Source organism: Oncorhynchus keta, chromosome 28, assembly GCF_023373465.1.
Source record: "Oncorhynchus keta strain PuntledgeMale-10-30-2019 chromosome 28, Oket_V2, whole genome shotgun sequence".
NCBI classification, from domain to species: domain Eukaryota; kingdom Metazoa; phylum Chordata; class Actinopteri; order Salmoniformes; family Salmonidae; genus Oncorhynchus; species Oncorhynchus keta.
The window spans coordinates 62,945,834-62,969,715 of NC_068448.1; the positions used below are offsets into that span (position 1 = coordinate 62,945,834).

General features: G+C 41.9%; 1 protein-coding gene across 2 annotated transcripts in view; it reads right to left on the bottom strand.

Annotated features, from left to right (window-relative positions):
• The window catches only part of pola1 (polymerase (DNA directed), alpha 1), a 93,486-nt gene that overhangs the window by 36,561 nt on the left and 33,043 nt on the right, over positions 1-23,882 (bottom strand). For both annotated transcript variants that reach the window (XM_035741766.2, XM_035741767.2), the window contains exons 27-32: positions 4,670-4,702; positions 4,292-4,384; positions 3,901-4,106; positions 3,538-3,670; positions 3,073-3,204; positions 2,768-2,942 (exon numbers count right to left, since the gene is read on the bottom strand). In XM_035741766.2, coding sequence (XP_035597659.1) covers positions 2,768-2,942; positions 3,073-3,204; positions 3,538-3,670; positions 3,901-4,106; positions 4,292-4,384; positions 4,670-4,702 — 772 coding nt within the window. The remainder of the gene's footprint in view (positions 1-2,767; positions 2,943-3,072; positions 3,205-3,537; positions 3,671-3,900; positions 4,107-4,291; positions 4,385-4,669; positions 4,703-23,882) is intronic.

Consider the following 23,882-nt stretch of genomic DNA (forward strand, 5'->3'; position numbering starts at 1 on the left):
TCAGACCCCTTAAACTTTTCCACATTTTGTTGCATTACAGCCTTATACTAAAACGGATGAAATATTTTTCCCCCTCAATCTACACAAAATACTGCATAATGACAGAAAAAAAAAAAGATTTTTGCAAATGTATTACAAATTTAAAAAATGGAAATATTACATTTACATAAGTATTCAGACCCTTTACTCAGTACTTTGTTGAAGCACCTTTGGAAGCGATTACAGCCTCGAGTCTTCTTGGGTATGATGCTACAAGCTTATCTGTATTTGAAGATGTTCGATCGGGTTCAAGTCCGGGCTCTGGCTGGGCCACTCAGGGACATTCAGAGACTTGTCCCGAAGCCACCCCTGCATTGTCTTGGCTGTGTGCTTAGGGTCATCGCCCCAGTCTGAGGTCCTGAACGTTCTGGAGCAGGTTTTCATCAAGAATCTCTCTGCACTTTAGTAGATTGAGGGAAAGATGAACGGCGCAGTCTCCTAGTATCTGCCTCTGAAAAACATACCCACAGCATGATTCTGCCAACACCATGCTTCACCGTAGGGGTGGTGCCAGGTTTCCTCCAGACGTGATGCTTGGCATTCAGGCCAAAGATTTCAATCATGGTTTCATCAGACCAGAGAATCTTGTTTCTTATTGTCTGAGTCCTATAGGCCCCTTTTGGCCTGAGATTCTTTTAGGTGCCTTGCAGCAAACTCCAAGCGTCCTGTCATGTGACTTTTACTGAGGAGTGGCTTCTGTCTGGCCACTCTACCATAAAGGCCTGATTGGTGGAGTGCTGCAGAGATAGTTGTCCTTCTGGAAGGTTCTCCCATCTCCACAGAGGATCTCTAGAGCTCTGTCATACTGACCATCGGGTTCTTGGTCACCTCCCTGACCAAGGCCCTTCTCCCACGATTGCTCAGTTTGGCCGGCGGCCAGCTCTAAGAAGAGTCTTGGTGGGACCAAACCTCTTCTATTTAAGAATGATGGAGGCCACTGTGTGTTCTTGGGGACCTTCAATACTGCAGAAATTTGTTGGTACTCTTCCCCAGATCTGTGCCTCGACACAATCCTGTCTCGGAGCTCTACGGACAATTCCTTTGACCTCATGGCTTGGTTTTTGCTCTTGACACTCACTGTCAACTGTGGGACCTTACATAGACAGGCGTGTGCCTTTTCAAATCATTTCCAATCAATTGAATTTAACACAGGTGGACAACAATCAAGTTGTAGAAACATCTCAAGGATGATCAATGGAAACAGGATGCAGCTAAGCTCAATTTCAAGTCTCATAGCAAAGAGTCAGAATACTTACATAGAAGGAATTTCGTTTTTCTATTTTTAAAACATTTGCAAAAATGTCTAAAAACCTGTTTTCGCTTTGTCATTATGGGGTATTGTGTGTAGATTGACGAGGGACATTTTTTGTTAATCAATTTTAGAATAAGGCTGTAAAGTAACAAAATGTGTTAAAAGTCAAGGGGTCTGAATACTTTCTGAATGCAATTAAAATGTAAAATTAAAAATGCATATATCAAGGCCAGCAAAAAAAAAAGTGCTCAAAAGTAAGGAATATCGCACAGCATCACATTGACTAGGCTGGATGCTGTGACAGAATTGAGTTGCCTAACTCATCTTTCTTCTCCATCCACAGGACATAAAACAATATAGAGGTAAGATATAGATTTTGAGACATGACATGTAGTATTTTTATATTTTACCATATGCTGTTAATAATAATGAAAAATTCCTGTTCTTTTTCGAAGATTTCACAAAACATGGGGTCGCATTAGCTTTCAGAAATCTGCATTTTCAAAACGCAGACATAGAAAAAAATCTGTAATGAAAAAGATTTAATCTGCATTTTATATTGAAAGTCAGTGTTTTTTTTGCTTCAAAAGAGTGGAATTCATGTTGTTTCTATTTTCAAAGCTTATTACATTTAATACAGCTTGTGTCATGCCAATTAAGCTTTTAGCGACCCGTGGAATAAACTTGACCATCACAATATGTAAATCCTCAAAGTTGCTGCGAGAAAGCTGCACGGCTGTCAGAGCTCGGTGATATCGGATGCATAAGGTTACGAAATCAGACTTTGTTGATATACTGTTAATCAAAAGTTAGAAAACCCCTACTGAACGACTCAGAACATTAATAAATCATATTTGTAATATGGTAAAATGTATTTTATAACATAAGGAAGAGATATTTTATCACCAAATCACTCTGGGGAGAGTGGGAGGACAGAACCCTAACATATGGTATGGTGGAGACTGTAGAGGAAAAGGTAGAGAGGAAGGACAGAGAGAGCGCAGATCGTGAGGGAGGTGTGATAAAAACAAACCGGAAATATCAGATTTTTGTAAGGATGCCAAAACAATCAAATCACTGTGTGTGTGCAAGCAGCTGAGATAATCATATCATTAGAAGCTGAGCAGCTGAACACCCATTTGGTATTCCCAGGTGAACCCAAACACTGACACACAGAAAACACACACCTTCCATGGCTAAGTGAATAATGTGTTAGTAAATCAGTGTTGAGGACTAGGCCACAGAACCACCCACCTCCCCTATAGCAACATACACAGTGCCATCTACAGACAGAATGTGAAGACCAAGGACACAGGTTTCTGTTAAGAACTATATATCTACTGTCTCTCATCTCTAAGGCCAGGATTGTTTCCAGACCATGTGACCTTATCAGTGAAAACTTCAGGCACCAGGCTAGGAAAGCCTCTACAATTCTACTCTAATAACAGTGAAACAGTGCTGAGAACTGAGACCCACCCAGCCATGAAGCGATGAGGACCCCATCGATACCCTCGATGGGCTCACAGATCCTGCCCACCACGGGGTGCACCTGCTGGGCAAGGTAGTACTGGGTGTCCAGGCTCAGCCCGGCCTGCTTCTGGAGCTGCTCCAACGCGTAGGCCCTCTGACTGGCTGCCAATGTAGAACCATCCTGGGGGAGAGAAGAGAGGGAGAAGGGAGAAAGGGTCAGAAACACTTCTGACTGAAAGTCCCTCTCCAAAAACACACATCTGTAAACTCATAATACACTTGCCATCACACACACACTCCCACATCACTACCTGGCAGATGATGTAGGAGACTGTGTCGCCAGCTTTAACCCTTCGTCCGCTCTGAGAGTTGATCCACAGAGCCACGTGAACATGAGGAAGAGACTTCTTGTCTGGGTAGTCCTGGGGGTCCTTAGTCAGGGCCTGGGAGAAGGGAGGGGAGATGAGGGAGAGAAAAAGAGGGAGAGAGCCAGGGAGGGGTGATGAGGGAGAAAAAGCGGGAGAGAGCGAGGGTGGGGTGATGAGGGAGAAAGAGAGAGAGAGGGAAGAGAGATGAGGGAGAGAAAAAGAGGGAGAGAGCCAAGGAGGGGTGATGAGGGAGAAAAAGCGGGAGAGAGCGAGGGTGGGGTGATGAGGGAGAAAAAGAGAGAGAGGGAAGAGAGATGAGAAAAATAGGGAGAAGATACAGTGGGCATTGATACAGACTCACACTGTAGACACGCATACCAACGCAAAGAATGTTGAAAAAACACACACCTTGTGTATCTCATACTGGTTGAGCGGAATGGTTCCGTTTGCGACCTTCTCTCCCAAATCCACAAGATGACGCTGGATGTTCTCCACGATGACATCCCGGTTCTGGTCCGACAGGATTTGACCAATCACATAGCTGAGAAAGAGGTGGAGGAGGAAGATGGGTAGAATCAGATCATTGATTAACATTGCCACGACTCAGGGGAATCAGCCAGAGCAAGGTTTGAACCAGCCAACCCTGCAGCAACAGCAAACACACTACCTTCTGTGCCAAAATGGTTGAGACATCTTGGCATTATACAAGAGGAAGAAGGGGATGAGTGGAAGTACAGTATATAGCGTTCTCCAGTTGATGAGTCCACCTACTTGCCACACTCCTTGGCGAGGTCACACCAGTCCCTTCTTACGATGTCCAGCCCCTTGAGTTCCTGCTTGGTGCTGTAGCGGCCATCCCCCAGCGGCTCCACCACCAGGGCGGCGTACTTCTTCTTCTTCAGCAGCAGTAGAGACTTGAACACCCCGTCGATGTCAATCTCCAGGAGCTTGTAGAGCTTGTTCACCTCAGCTTTCACCTGGGGAAGACACAGGCAATGTTAATCTCTCTTTATCCATCTGGCATTCTGTTCTCTCAATTCCACTTTCCATGCCTTTATTTCACCATCAACCCACAAAATATAACTGTTGGAGTTAAATTACGATGGAATCTCTTTCTCTAGACCCCTCTATTTCTCCCTCCCTCCCTCCTCCCTTTCCTTACCTTGTTTCCTAGTTTGTAGACCTCCTCCAGACTGGAGCTGTTGGTGTTGATCATGATGGAGTCTGTGTCGCCGTAGATCACTTCCAGGTTCATCTGACACACACAGGAAGTCAGAGGTGAGGAGTGGGGTCTAAAGTAGTACTGCGTTCTAAATGGTATGGAAATTCCCTATTTAGTGCAAGTCTTTTAACCAGAGCCCTGCGCCCTGGCTAAAAGAAGTGCACTATATAGAAAATAGGGTGACATTTTGTGCGCACCACCTAGCTCTTGGTCATCAGTAAGGATATTGTTACATTGTTCTTTCTAACATGGCCATGTAGTAACTACTGGTGAGGTATTCCATTGATCAGTTAGGTTTAGAGTACAACAAGTACTCACCTTCTGAACCATGTCTTTGGTGTGCATCAGGATCTAAAGGAAACCGTATAGAACATCATGAATACAAAAGCACTCAAATAGCATAATGAACTGTCAAGTAGGGCTGTTGCAGTGACTGCATTACTGCCAAACTGGCAGTGACGGCTGTCAAATTCCACGTGACTGTTGAGTCACGGTAACCTCCTCTTATGCACTCTGTACATGCGTTGGTAGTACTCAACTCACTAACGACCATCAGGTCCTAATGGTCTGGGACTCAGGGCTCTACTGTCCCTCCATCAGGTCCTAATGGTCTGGTACTCAGGGCTCTACTGTCCCTCCATCAGGTCCTAATGCCCTGGTACTCAGGGCTCTACTGGCCCTCCATCTGGTCCTATTGTCCTGGTACTCAGTGCTCTACTGTCCCTCCATCAGGTCCCAATGGCCTGGTACTCAGGGATCTATTGTCCCTCTAACCACTCTGACATCAATGCAAATGCAATGGAAAATCAAACATTTATCAAGAGTCTCATGCTCTTAAAACTGACCATTATTTTGTATATTTTTTTTTTTACCTCACTGTGATGATAAATGTGAAGAAAAGAGTTCAACAATAGGTTGAAACTCAGTAGAAAACATGGTTTTTGTGGATGTTGTTTCAAAGGCAAACAACACTAATGGACAGCACTTTAAGGTGATTCATTCAAAGCATTTAAGACGTTGCATGTAGAACACCCATACGCACATTAGAGCTTATGCACATGCCTATTTGAGCTCAAGCATAAAAAAAAATCATTTTTTAAAATTGTATTTTTTTTTTAAATAATGATTGTACCGTTATACAATACCTAGCCTAATATCCTACCGCATATGTCCAGTCTATACTCTAAAATAAAACAATTATAGTAATCACCCTTGAGTGTAGACTGTATTATTATGCATACTGGATGGACTGGTTACCTTATGCTACGCTCCAAACTTTCTATGCACGAGTCTGGGAGAGAACGCATAGGGCCTAGGCAATGATGTTGGTTCACTGATTGTGTAGAGTGGCTTACAGAGTTAGTCTACTATTATAGTGAATTTGTATTGTATACACTGTTTGTGTTTGTGTGTGTGTGTGTAAATATACTTTATTTTTCCCCCCACTGTCTGGACTGTGGCCCATCTAATGATTTCAATGTCAGAAAAATCCGCTGTTTTTGCATCTTTGTGTGTGCGTGTGTGTGCGCGCGGTCACGCGTAAATCCTTGGTGATTTGCTATTAAATGGAGGATAATTGGCTAATAGGGCCATTAGTCTCGCTGCAAAGGGCCTTCAAACCCACACACACACACACACACAGCGAGCCTAATGACTCCTAATGGCCTCAATAGCCAACAGAGTGAGTGACGGACCAGAGTGGGAATGAAAAAACAAATGAAGCGAGCGAGAGAACGAATGGAGCTGTGCTCAAATGGGGACAGGCAAAGAGAAAAAGAGAAGAAACACAGTGAAACCAAGAGTGAAGTGTCCGTTCAAATGCATCACGGAATGGTGTAAGAGAAAAATGGACAGAATAAGGAAGAGAGAGAGCGCCTGAGGGATAGATGGACAGACATTAAGGCACTCGTGCCTGTGTCCTCTGTAGCAGATGGATCCTAACAGGTGGGGGTTAAGTGTGTGTGTACAGTGCAAGGATCAGGAATGCTAATCTGAGGGTGGGGTAAGAGTGACTGGGTGCAGTTTGACCTGACACCAGCAACATGTCCCTTCACACACGCCCCAGGGTTTCTGTTAGCCGGTAGTAGACGACTTTTTGCAGATAAAAAAAACCCGAAAGGCGATAAATAAAATCTCCGCTGGGCAATTGTCCGGGAGAAGAAATCGCATCACAAAATAACGCTATTTATCCTATTCATTTATGAAAATACCAGTCAATGTAAATACATGCTTATCGATCTATGGGTTAATTTGCATGAATTTGTGGAATTAAATTGGAGCATGCGCATACAGCCTAGTTTCAGCTTAAAATCTGTCAGACAGCACATGAGTTGCAGCTACAGCTTGCTGCTGGAGTGAAATGTGTTCTATAAGCCCAATCATATCATCTAGGAACAATTATGAATTTAATCATGTTAAAAACAGTTTTGATAGCCACGATTTAAAAAAAAGCTACCATTTATATTTTTTCTCAACTGGTAATCGAAGCACACTTCCCATTCAAGTGCATATAATGGTAGGCAGGCTTCAGAGCGTCACATACCACTTTGCAATGAGCTGGAGGCAGTACGCATTTAATGGCTTGAAACATGAACGTTTTAGTACATTAGGAGGCATGTTGACCTTACTTCAAAGTAGCCTAGCCAAAATACGACCAAACGCGGAGGCAACTATTTTATAAACATTTCCATATGCCAATGAAACCAGTAGCTTCTCTCTTATGTTCCATTTGTTTTCAAATGAACTTTCATTGTCATGTAGCCAAATGCACAATCCTAGTCATATTAGCAACCCATGCTACTTGTTGCATCTTTAGATCTCCCCTCTTTCTACATTCCTAACAAATATTATTTTTTTTTGACAATGGTGTCATCCTCCTAATAGCATTATGGAATGAACATTCACGAGTAGCTGACTACATCGTGCGTATACTGCTCTTAAAATGTTAATAAATTAAGCTAAACATTCATATGTTGCTGTTTTTTATTTATTTTTTAAATGTAGCCTACGCTTACTAGTTGTATGAATTTGGGCTCTATCGTCCCACAAATGTCCTCAAATTAGTTTGGAATAGGCTATTTCTTTCTCGCAAAAATGACAAGCTGACCAATAGAATCGGTTAACTTTTCTATTACGGGGAATAAAAGATTGACAGAGTAGTGATTTTGCTGTTCGTTACTCGTCTTGCTGGTTGAGGAAAAGTAAATGGACAGTTATTCTAACATTCAAATTTGCAACGGATTTCAATAATGAGCACGCATGCAGTTGCTTCCTCAAGATGCATGTTCTGTTAAGATTAATTATCATAATCTGTCATTCTGAGCACCGTGGGTGGACGCCCTAAATCAGGCACCCAATGTATATGGGTCTGGTAAGTTTCTCAAATGTCCAGTAAATTAAAATGCTGCAGGTCAAATGTCAGGTGCCACATTTTCTGATCTGAAACGCTGACACACACACACAACCCTACGCAGGGACAAGGACAGGGCTATTTGAGACCGACAGCGCGGGGAGAGGAGAGGTTACGAGTGGTTTCCCCTCCCTGAAATTAGAGTGGGACTTAAGCTTTGTGGGCTGCTACATACCTCCGATACAGGATGGAGGGAGATGGGAGGGAGGAGGGGAAGTTTGAGTAATTACAGCACAGCCTCGTCCATTAGAGACAACCACCAAGGTCATCCTACATCACATGCACGCGCAGGCACATGGACACGCAAACACATATGCCTAAGAATGTAATATTGTGCCTAAAAATGTCAAAACAGTGAAGAAAGAGATGGAAGGAAAGAAAGCAGCTGAGATTAAAGAGGTGGAGCGAGGGAGAGGAGGTGAGGTAGTGTTCATATAATTGATGTGTGGTCTGGACGTATTTAGACAGTTTCCCATCTGCTGTCAGTGACCACAGGGTGGACCACTCAAGGAGCCACCCCACTGAAAGATTAGCCATCTGACCATGACTCTGGAATTTGTGTGTCGTATCCAAACCGACGACTGCACTGTACTAACCACCGCACTTCAGAAAATAGTCACACCTGGTGACTTTTTCTTAAAATTAAAATACTTATTTTCCACCATAATTTGCAAATAAATTCATTAAAAATCCTACAATGTGATTTTCTGGATCCCCCCCCCCCTCATTTTGTCTGTCATAGTTGAAGTGTACCTATGATGAAAATTACAGGCCTCTCTCATCTTTTTAAGTGGGAGAACTTGCACAATTGGTGGCTGACTAAATACTTTTTTGCCCCACTGTATATATATAAATATAAAAGAGAGAGACAGAGAGACAAACGGAGAGAGAGAGAGAGAGAGACTGTCCCCGACAAACAAATCTTGGTCAACCGAGAGTCGCCCTGTTCTTTCGACCAATCCATTGGTCTAAATGTTTAAACTTATTTTTCCATATATAGGGTATCTGTCTATGTGTTTGAATAAAAGCAACTACATATGCACTGACCTTGTCTGATGCTTTAAGCATAGCCTACTGTTTGATTAAATAATTAAGACACACAAATTACTCAAGAAAGAGCCCAATGGTCACACTATGTTAAAAGAAATGACAGCGAGTGCCTGTGACTGGCGCACGTAGTCTCGCTCTTCTCCCTACTGCTGCAAAAAAGGCACCACAGCACAGCAAGTGTTTATTGCAACATTTCAGAAATTTAGTTTCTTACTCGTTTCTAACTGAAAAGTTCTGTTATCCAAATCCATCATTTGTTTAAATCCCTCGACCCTTGCTCTCTTTACGTGAAACATGCAAGCATCAATAAATTGGTTATAACAAACTCTGTACACAGTAACACATGACACCAAAATGCATGCAGAAAGATGTGAAAAAGACACTCAAAACGGGCGATTGTTTACTGGTTGCTCAGGAGGGAAAGGGGAAGTCAGATATATGGAGGACTTGATTTAGTTGTGGAAAAATGATGGATATAGGAGCAAGCATTGGGTGAGTATTGTGTGTGCCAAACAGTTGCTGCTCGATTACAATATTTTTTTCCTGCCCATTTAGAACAGTTTAAACACTAAAAAAATAACTGCACAAAAGTCTGTACGAATGAAAAAAAGAAATATATAAACCAAGGCCGATTGCTCAGTTTCCGTTTTTTCAGCAGCAGACTAATACCTACTATACAAAACTAGTAATGATAACGAGATTACTTGATCATAATATTAATCGTTATAATAAGAATAAGGACATCAAGAAAATGGAGGATAAAAGAGTGAAAGCGGTGTGCATATTATGTGTGACAAACAGATGCTAGATTACAATATTATTTTTCAGCCTGTTTGGAACAGTGTACACACTAAATCAATTACAAGTAACACCAGTTTGTTCTAATGAAATCTTTTTATAAAGCCTTTATTCCAGCATAGCAAAGATTAAAAACAGCTGAAATTGCTTTAGCTGCCATTCTGCCATTGCATGAGGCTTGGTGCTCACGAAATCAGTAGGCTATTAAACAAACACTCAAACAGGCAACAGAAGCAAGAGGTCTAATTTCTGTAGATATATACAGTCCTTGTACCAAACTACATTATAGAATAATAGTGAAGACATCAAAACTATGAAATAAGTTCATGTAGTAACCAAAAAAGTGTTAAACAAATATTTTATATTTGAGATTATTCCAAAATAACCAGCCTTTGCCTTGACAGTTTTGCACACTATTGGTATTCTCTCAACCAGCATCACCTGGAATGCTTTTCCAACAGTCTTGAAGGATTCCCCACATATGCTGAGCACTTGTTGGCTGCTTTTCCTTCACTCCGCTGTCCAATCATTCCAAACCATCTCAATTTGGTTGAGGTCGGGGGATTGTGGAGGCCTAGTCATCTGATGCTGCACTCCATCACTCTCCTTCTTGGTCAAATAGCCCGGAGGTGTGTTGGTCATTGTCCTATTGAAAAAAATGATATTGTCCCACTAAGCACAAACCAGATGGGATGGCATATATCCGTAGAATGCTGTGGTAGCCATGCGGGTTAAGTGTACCATTAATTCTAAATAAATCAGTGTCACCAGCATAGCACCCCCACACCCCCTCCTCCATGCTTCACGGTGGGAACCACACATGCAGAGATCATCCGTTCACCTATTCTGCGTCTCCCAAAGACACGGCGGTTAAAGCCAAAAATCAAATGTCCATTGCTCACGTTTCTTGGCCCAAGCAAGTATCTTCTTCTTATTGATGTCCTTTAGTAGTGGCTTCTTTGCAGCAATTCGACCATGAAGGCCTGATTCATGCAGTCTCCTCTGAACAGTTGATGTTGAGATGTATCTGTTACTTGAACTCTGTGAAGCATTTAACTGGGCTGCCATTTCTGAGGTGCAGTTAATTGCTTATTTCTAAGGCTGGTAACTAATGAACTTATCCTCTGCAGCAGAGGTAACTCTGGGTCTTCCTTTCCTGTGGCGGTCCTCATCAGAGCCAGTTTAATCACATCACTTGATGGTTTTTGCGACGGCAGTTGAAGAAACCTTCCAAGTTATTGAAATGTTCCATATTGACTGACCTTCATGTCTTAAAGTAACGGACTGTTGTTTCTCTTTGCTTATTTGAGTTGTTCTTGTCATAACATGGACTATCTTCTGTATACCACAACTGATTGACTCAAACGTATTAAGGAAAGAAATTTCACAAGTTAACTTTTAACAAGGCACACCCGTTAATTGAAATGCATTCCAGGAAATTACCTCATGAAGCTGGTTGAGAGAATGCCAAGAGTGTGCAAAGCTGTCATCAAGGCAAAAGCTGGGTGTTTACTCGTCTCTGCTGCCTCTGCCGCATTTTTCTCAATCCCAATACGCTGGTTAACTTTGCGCTTAAGCACATAGCAACATAGGGAAAGGCGCAATTCTACGGCGCACTGAAGTTTGTTTCAGAACCGCGGACAGTGACCATATCAAACGCAGAAGAAAGCGCATTTGTTATAATATTAGATATATTAGTGTTGCACCATATACAATTTCAGTATCACATGTCTTTGAATGACGGACTGTGCCATCCCTGTGGCCTCCGCAAGGGATTAATCCACCGAGACAGGCTCGAATCAGACAGGTGCACCATGAAAGATTAAAAAAATAAATGAGACTGCTCGACTAAAGAAATCTCGGTCGATCAACAGCCTATCGACCAGTCAACTAAATAGGGTCAGCCGTAGAGTAGATGGGTGAGATTTTGTATATATTAAATCCATTTTGAATTCAGGGTATAACAAAATGTGAAATAAGTGAAGGGGTATGAATACTTTATGAAGGCATCGTAGTCCACACACACAACTAAACAACGCCACTCATGTTACAGATAAACAACTAGTTGTGGTGCCACAGGGACAGATGAATTATGATAGTGTAGTTTTGTGAAGATCGACTATAGCTAGTTACATACACTCAATCTTCTCTTTCCCTTGTTTTCCTCACCCTTTCTATCTTTTATATATATCTTCATTGTGTCTTCTCCTAAACTGCATTATCCATTGCTCTCTAACACTCTAGACTCCCTCTCTCACCTCCCTTCTCCACTTCACTCTACCTCTCCCCCATCCGTTCCCCTTCCCCTCCTGTCAGTGTATAATTAGTCTGGTCAGTAAATTAGCGGCTGGCTGACGGGCCCTCCTGCGGTGCCAGGGGCAGGTTCACAGACTTGAGACCTCTGGGTAACAGAATGACGTCCACAGGCGTCAAGCTGGGTTTTACAGGTCATCACTGAACGGGAGGTCAGAGTTCAAACTGTCACACAAGATGATACAGATACACCCAGGGAAAGACTTGAGATGTTCAGACTGTGATAAAGGTATATGTCCTAAACAGACGGGGAGAATGTGGTAAGGTAGAGATGGAGGAGGTGGCAGGGGAAGGAGAGAGAAGACGTGGCAAAAATAAGGAAAGACAATAGATGCAAAGGGAGGGAAGAAAGGAATGCAATGAGGAGAAAATGTATGGAAGGTAGGACAGGAAGTAACAGATGGATAAAGCCTATGCCCTAATTGATCAACGGTCAAGGCACTGGCAGTCAAAATACGCATGTCCCCTTAACACATTTCCTCACGCAAGACACCAAAAAGATATTTGCTCAGTGAAAGGGAATTCTGCACCCTCTACCCCAACACACACACAGTCCGCCCAGATCAGAGGAGGTATGTTAAGCCCTGTCAAAGAGCGGACACCCACACTCCTGTCAAAGAGCGGACACGCACAGACTTTCACACACTACATGAGTGACACACACCTGTCCTAGTGGATTCCTTGGCAGTGCGGTCATGTGTAATCTCAGGAGGGTACATCTGTTGTAAAACTAGGTCCGATTTAATACAACCACCTCACCTGAAATGTTATTTGTCACATGCTTCGTAACCAACAGGTTGTAGACGAACAGTGAAATGCTTACTTACACGCCCTTCCCAACAACGCAGACAGACCCGCAGAAAAAGAAAAAATAGAAATAGAAAAGTAAAACACGTAATAATAAATACACAATGAATAATGATAACTTGGCAATATACCAGTACCAAGTCGATGTGCAGGGGTTTGAGGTCATTGACGCAGATATGTACATATAACTAGGAATAAAGTGGCATAATAAACAGTATCAGCAGCGTATGTGATGAGTCAAAAAAGTTTGTACAAAAATAATAAATGCCAATAGTTAACCAAATAGCTACCCGGACCAACTATTTAGGAGTCTTATGGATTGGGGGTAGAAGCTGTTCAGGGTCCTGTTGGTTCCAGACTTGGTGCACCGGTACTGCTTGCCGTGCGGCAGCAGAAAGAACCGTTTATGATTTGAGTGGCTGAAGTCTGGAAAACTTGTAGGTCCTTTCTCTGACACCGCCTCGTAGAGGTCCTGGACAGCAGGGAGCTCAGCCTCAGTGATGTAGTGGGCCGTGCGCACTACCATCTGTAGCGCCTTGTGGTCGGATGCCAAGCAATTGCCATACCATGCAGTGATGCAGCCAGTCAAGATGCTCTCAATGGTGCATATGTAGAACTTTGAGGATCCGTGGGCCCATGGCAAATATTGCGGGTTGTCGTGCCCTCTTCACAGCTGTGTTGTTGTGTGTGGAACATTATATCTCTTTAGTGATGTGGACACCGAAGAACTTGAAGCTCTCGAACCGCTCCACTACAGCCCCTTCGATATGAATGGGGGTGTGCTCTGCCCTCCTTCTCCTGTATTCCGCAATCAGCTCCTCGTCTTGCTGACGTTGAGGGAAGTTGTGGTACCGGCACATCAATGCCAGGTGTCTGATCCCCTCCCTATTGGCTTTCTCATCATCATCAGTGAGCAGGCCTACCACCGCTGTGTCGTCAGCAATATGAACCTGTTTAAAGGTCTTACTCATATCGGCTACAGAGAATGAGATCACACAGCCGCCGGAACAAGTGCTCCTCTGCGTGGTTCAGTGTTGCCTGCCTCGAAGCAAGCAATGAAAGCATTTAGCTCGTCTGGTAGGCTTACGTAACTGGCCAGCTTGGGTTTCACTTTTCAAACTAACACGGAGTACAAGCCCCGACACATCTGACAAGCATCAGAGACTGCGTAGTAGGATTTGATCTTAGTCCTGTATTGAAGCTAGAGGTCGACCGATTATGATTTTTCAACGCCGATACCGACCATTGGAGGACCAAAAAAAAAAGCCGATACCGAATAGTCGGACGATTTTTATTTATTTGTAATAATGACAATTACAACAATACTGAATGAACACTTATTTTAACTTAATATAATACATCAATAAAAATCTATTTAGCCTCAAATAAATAATGAAACATGTTCAATTTTGTTTAAATAATGCAAAAACAAAGTCTTGGCGAAGTAAAAGTGCAATATGTGCCATGTAAAAAAAGCTAACGTTTGAGTTCCTTGCTCAGAACATGAGAAAGTTGGTAGTTCCTATTAACATGAGACTTCAATATTCCAAGGTAAGAGGTTTTTAGGTTGTAGTTAATATAGTATTTATGGGACTATTTCTCTCTATACCATTTGTATTCCATATACCTTTGACTATTGGATGTTCTTATAGGCATTTTAGTATTGCCAGTATAGCTTCCGTCCCTCTCCTCGCCCCTACCTGGGCTCAAACCAGGAACACATCGACAACAGCCCCACTCGAAGCAGCGTTACCCATCGCTCCACAAAAGCCGCGGCCCTTGCAGAGCAAGGGGAATAACTACTCCAAGTCTCAGAGCGAATGACGTTTGAAACGCTATTAGCACGCACCCATTAACTAGCTAGCTATCCTTTCCTGTGGCGGTCCTCATGAGAGCCAGTTTCATCATAGCGCTTGATGGTTTTTGCGACTGCACTCCAAACTTTTAAAGTTCTTGAAATGTTCTTTATTGACTGACCTTCATGTCTTAAATGATGGACTGTCCTTTCTCTTTGCTTATTTGAGCTGTTCTTGCCATAATATGGACAAATAGGGCCATCTTCTGTATTTACCCTTACCTTGTCACGACACAACTAATTGGCTCACTTTTTTGGTTACTACATAACTCCATGTGTAATTTCATAGTTTAATGTTTTCACTATTATTTTACAATGTAGAAAATAGTAAAAATAAAGAAAAATAATCCTTGAATGAGTAGGCATTCTAAAACTTTTGATCGGTAGTGTAGGTAAAACGGATTTCAGTTCCCCGGCTACTAGGAGTGACGCTTCTGGATGAGCATTTGTTTGTTTGCTTACGGTCTTATACAGCTTGTTAAGTGTCGATCTTAGTGCCAGCATCGGTTTGTCATGGTAAATAGACAGATGCAAAATAATCGTGGTAAATAGTATGGTCTACAGCTTGAGGTAATCTAACACAGGAGAGCAGAACCTCGAGTCTTAATATTAGAGATCGCGCACCAGCGGTTTTTAACAAAGCGACAAACATCCCCCCATGAGCTTACCCAACAATGTTGTTATTTTCTCTACACACACAGCTCAATAGTATTACATATACTGTCGTCATACAACAATGATCCCAATTATTACCTACAACATTAACTTTACATTACAATCAGATACTATGAGCTTAAAACTCTACGAAGAAAAATTTGATTTACCCAACTGTTAGACAGTCATTACCATTTTCATAAATTACACTTACAAATTCCTCCCACCCGTTGTTATACAGTAATAACCATGTAAATATTTATGTTATGAAAAGCCCTATAGAAGTTTAGTACTTTATTTTCAGTCTGGACAACGAGATAAGTAGATACACTCACACCCATTGAAATATACACTACATTTCCAAAAGTGTGTAAACACCTTCTTGTCGACCATCTTACTCCAAAATCATGGGCCTTAATTTGGAGTTGGTCCCGCCTTTGCTGTTATAACAGCCTCCATTGTTCTGGGAAGGCTTTCCACTATATTTTGGAACATATCATGGAAACCAAGAAGCCTAGCCCAAACCATGAAATACAGGCCCAGATCATTATTCCTCCTCCACCAAAATTTACAGTTTGAAATATGCATTGGGACAGGCAGCGTTCTCCTGGCATCCGCCAAACACCGATTCGTCTATTGGACTACCAGATGGTCAAGTGTGACTCATCACTCCAGAGAACGCGTTTCTACTGTTCCAGAGTCCAATGGCGGCGAGCTTTAAACCACTCCAGCCGATGCTTGGCATAGCGCATGATCATCTTAGGCTTGTGTGGGGCTGCTCAGCCATGGAAACCCATTTCATGAAGCTCCCGACAAACAGTTACAGTGCCGATGTTGCTTCCAGAGGCAATTTGGAACTCGTTAGTGAGTGGGGACAGACGGTTTTTATGCTCTATGCTTCAGCACTCTGTAGTCCCATTCTGTGAGCTTGTGTGACCTATCACTTTGCGGCTGAGCCGTTATTTCCACTTCACAATAAAAGCACTTACAGTTGACTGAGGCAGCATTAGCAGGGCAGAAATTTGACTGACTTGTTGGAAAGGTGGCATCCTATGACGGTGCCAGTTTGAAAGTCACTGAGCCCCTCAATATGGGCCATTCTACTGCCAATGTTTCTCTATGGAGATTGCATGGCTGTGTGCTGGATTTTACATAACTGTCAGCAACGGGTGTGGCTGAAATAGCCAAAACCACTAATTTGAAGGGGTGTTAACATGCTTTAAGATATATAGAATATTTACTGTATTTGTTTTGCTCAGACAACAGAAAACATACTTTTTGCCATAGTATACCTCTCCCAATGTGACTATTTTTTAAGTCCAGGCATATTACCAGCCAATCACACTATTTAGGAAGATTGGGGATTGTGCAAAAATATGGACTATAACACACACCCTGAGGGAGAGAGATGGGTTCAACTAGTGTATGGTGTACTAAGATACACATGTCCATTATTTATTCTTGGAAGTGGCTTCATTGATTGTAACAAATGTGAGTACAGGGGAAAAGGGGATACCTATGAGCACAGGGAATAGTATTTACCCAGATCTTATCACACACACAGGATTAATCCTGCCCACCCTCCCCTGGTACCCATAACGACTAGGGATGTGACAATTACATAACAAATCGTAATGTTTAAAACAGCCATTTATCGGTTTTCCATTAATACAATATATATATATTTTAAAATCCATGCAAATTCATAATGCTGCTGCCAGCAATGGTTTGCGTATCGCGATGCATCCCTTCCAGATGGTTAAGCATTGCACCTGTACTACCATTTCTGTTAGAGGCCAACCGATTATGATTTTTCAAAGCCGATACCGATGATTGGAGGAAGAAAATAAGCCGATACCGATTAATCGGATGATTTTTATTTATTTGTAATAAATGACAATTCCAACAATGCTGAATGAACAATGAACACTTATTTTAACTTAATATAATACATAAATAAAATCAATTTAGTCTCAAATAAATAATGAAACATGTTCAATTTGGTTTAAATAATGCAAAAGCAGTGTTGGAAAAGAAAGTAAAAGTGCAATATATGCCATGTAAAAAAGCTAACGGTTAAGTTCCTTCTTCAGAACATTTGAAAGTTGGTAGTGCGTTTTTTAAAATGAGTTTTCAATATTCTCAGTTAAGAAATTTTAGGTTGTAGTTATTATAGAACTATTTATCTTTATACCATTTGTATTTCACATACCTTTAACTACTGGATGTTCTTAAAGGCACTTCAGTATTGCCAGCCTAATCTCGGGAATTGATAGGCTTGAAGTCATAAACAGCGTTGTGCATCCCAGCATTGCTAAGAGCTGCTGTTTGAATAAATGCTTTACGAGCCTGCTGCTGCCTTCCACCGCTCAATCAGACTGCTCTATTAAATCACATACTTAATTATAATATAATAAACACAGAGAAATACGAGCCTTTGGTCATTAATATGGCCAAATCAAGAAACTCTTATTTCGAAAACTAAACGTTCAATCTTTCAGTGAAATTCAGAACCTTTCCGTATTTAATCGACCGGGTGGCAAACCCAAGACTAAATTGTTATTTTTTATTTCACCTTTATTTATCCAGGTAGGCTAGTTGAGAACAAGTTCTCATTTAGAACTGCGACCTGGCCAAGATAAAGTAAAGCAGTGCGCCACACACAACAACACAGAGTTACACATGGAGTAAACAAGCACACAGTCAATAACACAATAGAAAAAAGAAAGTTTATATACATTGTGTGCAAATGGCATGAGGTGGTAAGGCAATAAATAGGCCATAATAGCAAAGTAATTACAATATAGCAAATTAACACTGGAGTGATAGATGTGCAGATGATGACGGGCAAGTAGAAATACTGTGCAAAAGAGCAGAAAAGTAAATAAAAACAATATGGGGATGAGGTAGGTAGATTGGATGGGCTATTTACAGATGGCTATGTACAGCTGCAGCGATTGGTTAGCTGCTTAGAAAGCTGATGCTTGAAGTTAGTGAGGGAGATATAAGTCTTCAGCCTCAGCGATTTTTGCAATTCGTTCCAGTCATTGGCAGCAGAGAACTGGAAGGCAGCCAAAGGAGATGTTGGCTTTGGGGATGACCAGTGAAATATACCTGCTGGAGCGCGTGCTACGGGTGGGTGTTGTTATCGTAACCAGTGAGCTGAAATAAGGCGGAGCTTTACCTCGCATAGACATAGATGACCTGGAGCCAGTGGGTCTGGCGACGAATAGGTAGCGAGAGCCAGCCGACTAGAGCATACAGGTCGCAGTGGTGGGTGGTATATGGGGCTTTGGTGACAAAACGGATGGCACTGTGATAGACTGCATCCAGTTTGCTGAGTAGAGTATTGGAGGCTATTTTGTAAATGACATCGAAAGAAGTCGAGGATTGGTAGGATAGTCAGTTTTATGAGGGTATGTTTGGCGGAGTGAGAAAAGGAGGCTTTGTTGCGAAATAGGAACTATTTGGGCATAGACCTGGAAAGTATGACAGAACTTTGCAGGCTAACTCCTCCCCCTTTGGCAGTTCTATCTTGACGGAAGATGTTGTAGTTGGGGATGAAAATTTCAGAATTTTTGGTGGCCATCCTAAGCAAGGACATCAGAGTTGGCGGAGTGTGCTAAAGCAGTGAGTAAAACAAACTTAGGGAGGAGGCTTCTGATGTTAACATGCATGAAACCAAGGATTTTTCGGTTACGGAAGTCAACAAATGAGAGTGCCTGGGGACACGCAGGGCCTGGGTGAACATCCAAATCACCTGAGGAACAGAGGAGGAGTAGGATGAGGGTATGGCTAAGGGCTATCAAAGCTGGTCATCTAGTGCGTTGTTACATTGCATAACCTTCAATGTTACGTCATCCTTGTGTAAAATTCGGACAAATTAATGACGGTCTTTGTTAGGAATAAACGGCCTTTCAACAGTTCGCAACAGGCCAGGCGGCCCAAACTGCTGCATATACCCTGACTCTGCTTTTGCACTGAACGCAAGAGAAGTGACACAATTTTGATTTTAAGAAAGGCATTGATGTCTATGGTTAGGTACATTATTGCAACGATTGTGCTTTTTTCGCAAATGCGCTTTTGTTAAATCATCAAGTTGAAGTAGGCTGTGATTCGATGATAAATGAACAGGCACCGGATTGCTTATATGCAACGCAGAACAAGCTAGTTAACCTAGCTAGATGAAGTAAGCTCTAACATCTAATTAGGTTCACCTGGAAACACTGACCAACACTTTTTTTCCTACCCTGTCAATTTCCCCCTGGTTTATCCATTCGTTGTCATGTCAAAGAATATATTCAAGGTGCTGGCCACTATATTGCAACTACAGATTTAGAATAATCATTATATTTCCATGATTCCAACAGTTCAATTAACTAGGCCTATATTTTGTTGCACATATACTGCGTGGCAGTGTGGAAATGATAATACAGTAAGTGTGCAGTAAATTTAGAAATTGATCAAAATGCTGAAAATAATTTTTGTTTGGAATAGGATTAAACAGTATGAACGGAGAATGCCCCATTGAAATCACTTATTTGTGTTGCCACCCATGTGTCATTAACTACTCAAAGCATATTTGAACTTTTATTTAAAAACATAAAATACCATCAACTACCGCCATACCATCAAAAAGTCATTAGATTTGTCTATAGCACCGAGCCATAGATCTATCCTGTTTGATTAGCCATCAGTCTGACAAACATACACGGAGTGTACAAAACATTAAGGGCACCTTCCTAATATTGAGTTTCACAACTACCCTTTTGCCCTCAGAACAGCCTCAATTCGTCAGGACATGGACTCTACAAGATGTCGAAAGCATTCCACAGGGATGCTGGCCCATGCTTTCTACAGTTGTGTCAAGATGGCTGGATGTCCTTTGGATGGTGGACCATTCTTGATACACACATAGGAAATTGTTGAGTCTGAAAAACCCAGCAGCGTTGCAGTTCTGGAACAACTGGTGTGGCTGGCACCTACTACCATACCACATTCAAAGGCAATATTGTCTTGCCCATTCAGCCTCTGAATGGCACACAAACAATCTAGTTAGGTCTCAATTGTCTCAAGGCTTAAACATCCTCCCCATAATCTACACTGATTGAAGTGGATTTAACAAGTGACATCAATAAGGGATCATAGACTGACCAGGTGAAAGCTATGTCATGGAAAGTGCAGGTGTTCTTAATCTTTTGTACACTGTGTATATGTACACAAACAAACAAACAATCTAGCACCTAAGAGCTTTATTTAAAAAAATGGATTGATGACTGATTGAATACAAGTGCTATATAGCTTTATGATGATACTGTATCTGTGTGTGTAATGTGATTTGATTGATTGATTGGTTGAAAGTGCTGTATAGCATCATGATTTAGTTTATTAGAATTCTCATTAAATGTTTCTCATGCAGCTCCTACTCTTCCTTGGGTACCACATGATTATACTGTGTGTGTGTGTAAAATGGGAGGCGTGTTGTAACTATGACAATTTATTATGGAAACCCCTGAGGTGATTGTTAGAATAGTATGTGTATGGTTGAGGAAAAGAAAGTGAGGGAAGGAGTGTGTGTGTCAGTGAAAAAGAGATTATTATCCTGACCACAAATTATGCTTGGGAGGTATTCTGTATATACCGGGGTATTTGGAAATAGCCACAGGAGGGTTTTTCAATACCGTTGAAACATTTTCTTTGAAGTTATTCAAAACATTTGAATATTTGTATCTATATTTTAGGTAAATATCTGCAGTCAACTTGTGCAATGCGTTAGGAGATGAAGCAGATCGCGTTCTTCATTTCACAGGTCACATTATTTTACATTATGAAGCTCAAGTAGTTCACCAGAACAGTTGAGCCAGTCAGGTGTTTGTTTGTAAACGCGGGAGCAGGCGAGTCCAGCTGTGTATCGACGGGGGTCGCGTTTTATATTGAAAGTCCGTTTTTTTTTCTTTCTTCAATCAAGTGATCAGGGAGATGGAACTATAGTTTTCCTTCACAGGAAATACATTAGTGCAACACATTCGGCAGTAAATAGCTTCATTTTCATCAGATGACAGATGTCCAACACGACTTGGCGACAATGAAAAAGCCAAGTATCTTTTTCAAAAACTATGCATGGCCACCATATTTTAATGTTTAGGCCTATCGTAGAAAGAATGTAGTCAGCTACATTTCCTAATGTTTTGCTTAAAGTTGATCTTGCATTTTACCAGAGAAAAATAGGCTGTAGTGCTGTCTGCTGATAGAATGCCTGATGGTGATGATAGAATGCCATTTTCTAAATTCTCATCCGAGTTTAGAAGTGCAACTGAAGCACAAAATTATTCTGATGCCGAGCAGAAATTACAATAAGAATTTTAGATGTGTTTACAAAACACAGCAAGATATTTCTTATGCGTTTTATGTTTTTCCCCTGCATGAAAAATGCAGAATTCTGTGTTAGCAAGTTAAACTTAGGGGTTGTGTTATCTAAGTAAGCGGCTGAATTGATAAGGTGACGGGGCATCATATTGTGTTAGCTTTCTGCTGTGTTTGAGAAATCAAAGCCCCTTGGATTAGTTATTTGTACAGCTGCTATTTTGATTTCCTTGCATTTTTTCTCCTCTCAGTTCTTAGGCCTGTCTGCTCCCCCCCTATTCTCTGAGCAAAGCAGGCAGGCCTGTTGCCCTAGCGACTTCAGGACTCCACACAGACACAGCTGTAGATAAGCAGCTAGAGAGCCAGTGCCGTTCTTTCTTCAGACAAGCATGCCTCAAAACTGTTCATTTGCACAATGTCTCTCGTTCACATCTGCTTGTAAACGTCGAAACTCACCAAAAATGACATTCGGTAGCTCCTATGTATAACTTTATGGGCAGGATTGCAGGTCTTTGCAATTCGTTTAGCTCGTTGGCATATTTAATTAGCAGCCTCCATGGAAATTCGCCATTACTTGTGCTTATTTTGTAAGCATTCTGGTACTAGACGCCCAATGGGCTTTCTTGCGTTTTCTGGTGACCCCTTGCGTAGTAAGCCGGTAATAACGTAATTCCAGGGGTGAGAGGACAGTATGACGATATGAAAGTATGGATATCGCCCAACCCTACCACAATGGAATAATATTTGTTCCTCTGATCCCCTCTGTTACTGTTCCTCTAGTTCAGTGAAAGCAAGGGAAGTGATGTTGAGAGTCAGGGCTCAGCAGCAGGCAGGGAGGAAGAGTTAAGATGATTGGAGGGATAGAGATGTGGAGAGGAAAGGAAGAGGAACATTGAGAGGGAGAGCACACCAGAGGGGAGTCTATAGTTCCAAGCATGTGCAAAGCTGTCAAGGCAAAGGGTGGCTACTTTGAAGAATCACTTCACTATTATTCTACAATGTATAAAAAAGTTAAAATAAAGAAAAACCTCTGGATACACCTGCTCATTCAAACTTTTGACTGGTACTGTACGTTTTCACCTTTCCACAGAGGGGTCATATTAGTGTGTTGCCCAAACTGTTCGGACGCTACAGACAGAAGTTGGCAGATTGGCTGTGCCGAGGGTCGTAGAGCAAAACAGATACCACCATCGTGTTCGTGAGAGTCTCTTTCCATAGAGGGGTCATACTAGTTTGCAGGCCAAACCGTTCGGACGCTACAGATGATTGTACGAGAAGACCGATTTTCTGGATGTCTCACGGTCTGACAAACACCGCTCTCGCTCTGCCACTTTTCACCGCAGATGCAGAAGTGCAACATCGGCAGATGCGGTGCATTGAGTAGCATCCAACACGAAAAAAACAGATGCATCTTGCTTAAACTGAGATTTTTATGTTTTTTATTTACGCAGGGGAGCAGACATCGACTCTTGGGGGTTAAAGAGGTTGTGCTCTTTAAATTTAAGTTCACTTGTAATTGTCATTTATTCATTGTTTTTGAGCTGTGTCTGTTTGAAAATGTGTGAGAAATGGTACTTTATCTTGAAAATCCTCAGTAACCTACAGCAGCATTATAGAATTCTATTGGGGTCTAAAGGGTTACGAAGGCGACACTCCATCTTAACTCCTCAAATTTTACTGGATTGGTTGAACACTGCAGAAGACAACCTCCAGTTTTTTTTCTTTCATTCTCACAAAGGATCTAGTGGAGGAACTAGGTTCAGCTGTTTATTTTATGCCTGGCTACATAAATTAATCTATCGGCAATCAAAGCTGTATCTTGCAATGGAATGTTGTATCTGGCAATTTCTTGGCTTACAACGGTCTCGCAACTTCAGTAAAGCAGGGCATTCAACATGCAACAGACTGAAAACTGAACACACACCCACGTTATTTGAGCGTGTGAATGCTAAGCATCACGTCTTGAGGAAACCTGGCACCATCCCTACGGTGTAGCGTGGTGGTGGCAGCATCATGCTGTGGGAATGTTTTTCAGCGGCAGGGACTGGGAGACTAGTCAGGATGGAGGAAAAGATGAACAGAATAAATGAGAGAGATCCTTGATGAAAACCTGCTCCAGAATCCTCAGGACCTCAGGCTGGGGTGAAGGTTCACCTTTAAACAGGACAACGACCCTAAGCACACAGCCAAGAAAAAGCAGAAGTAGCTTCGAGACAAGTCTCTGAATGTCCATGAGTGGCCCAGCCACAGTACCATTTTGTACATCTAAGTCTCTACCTTCA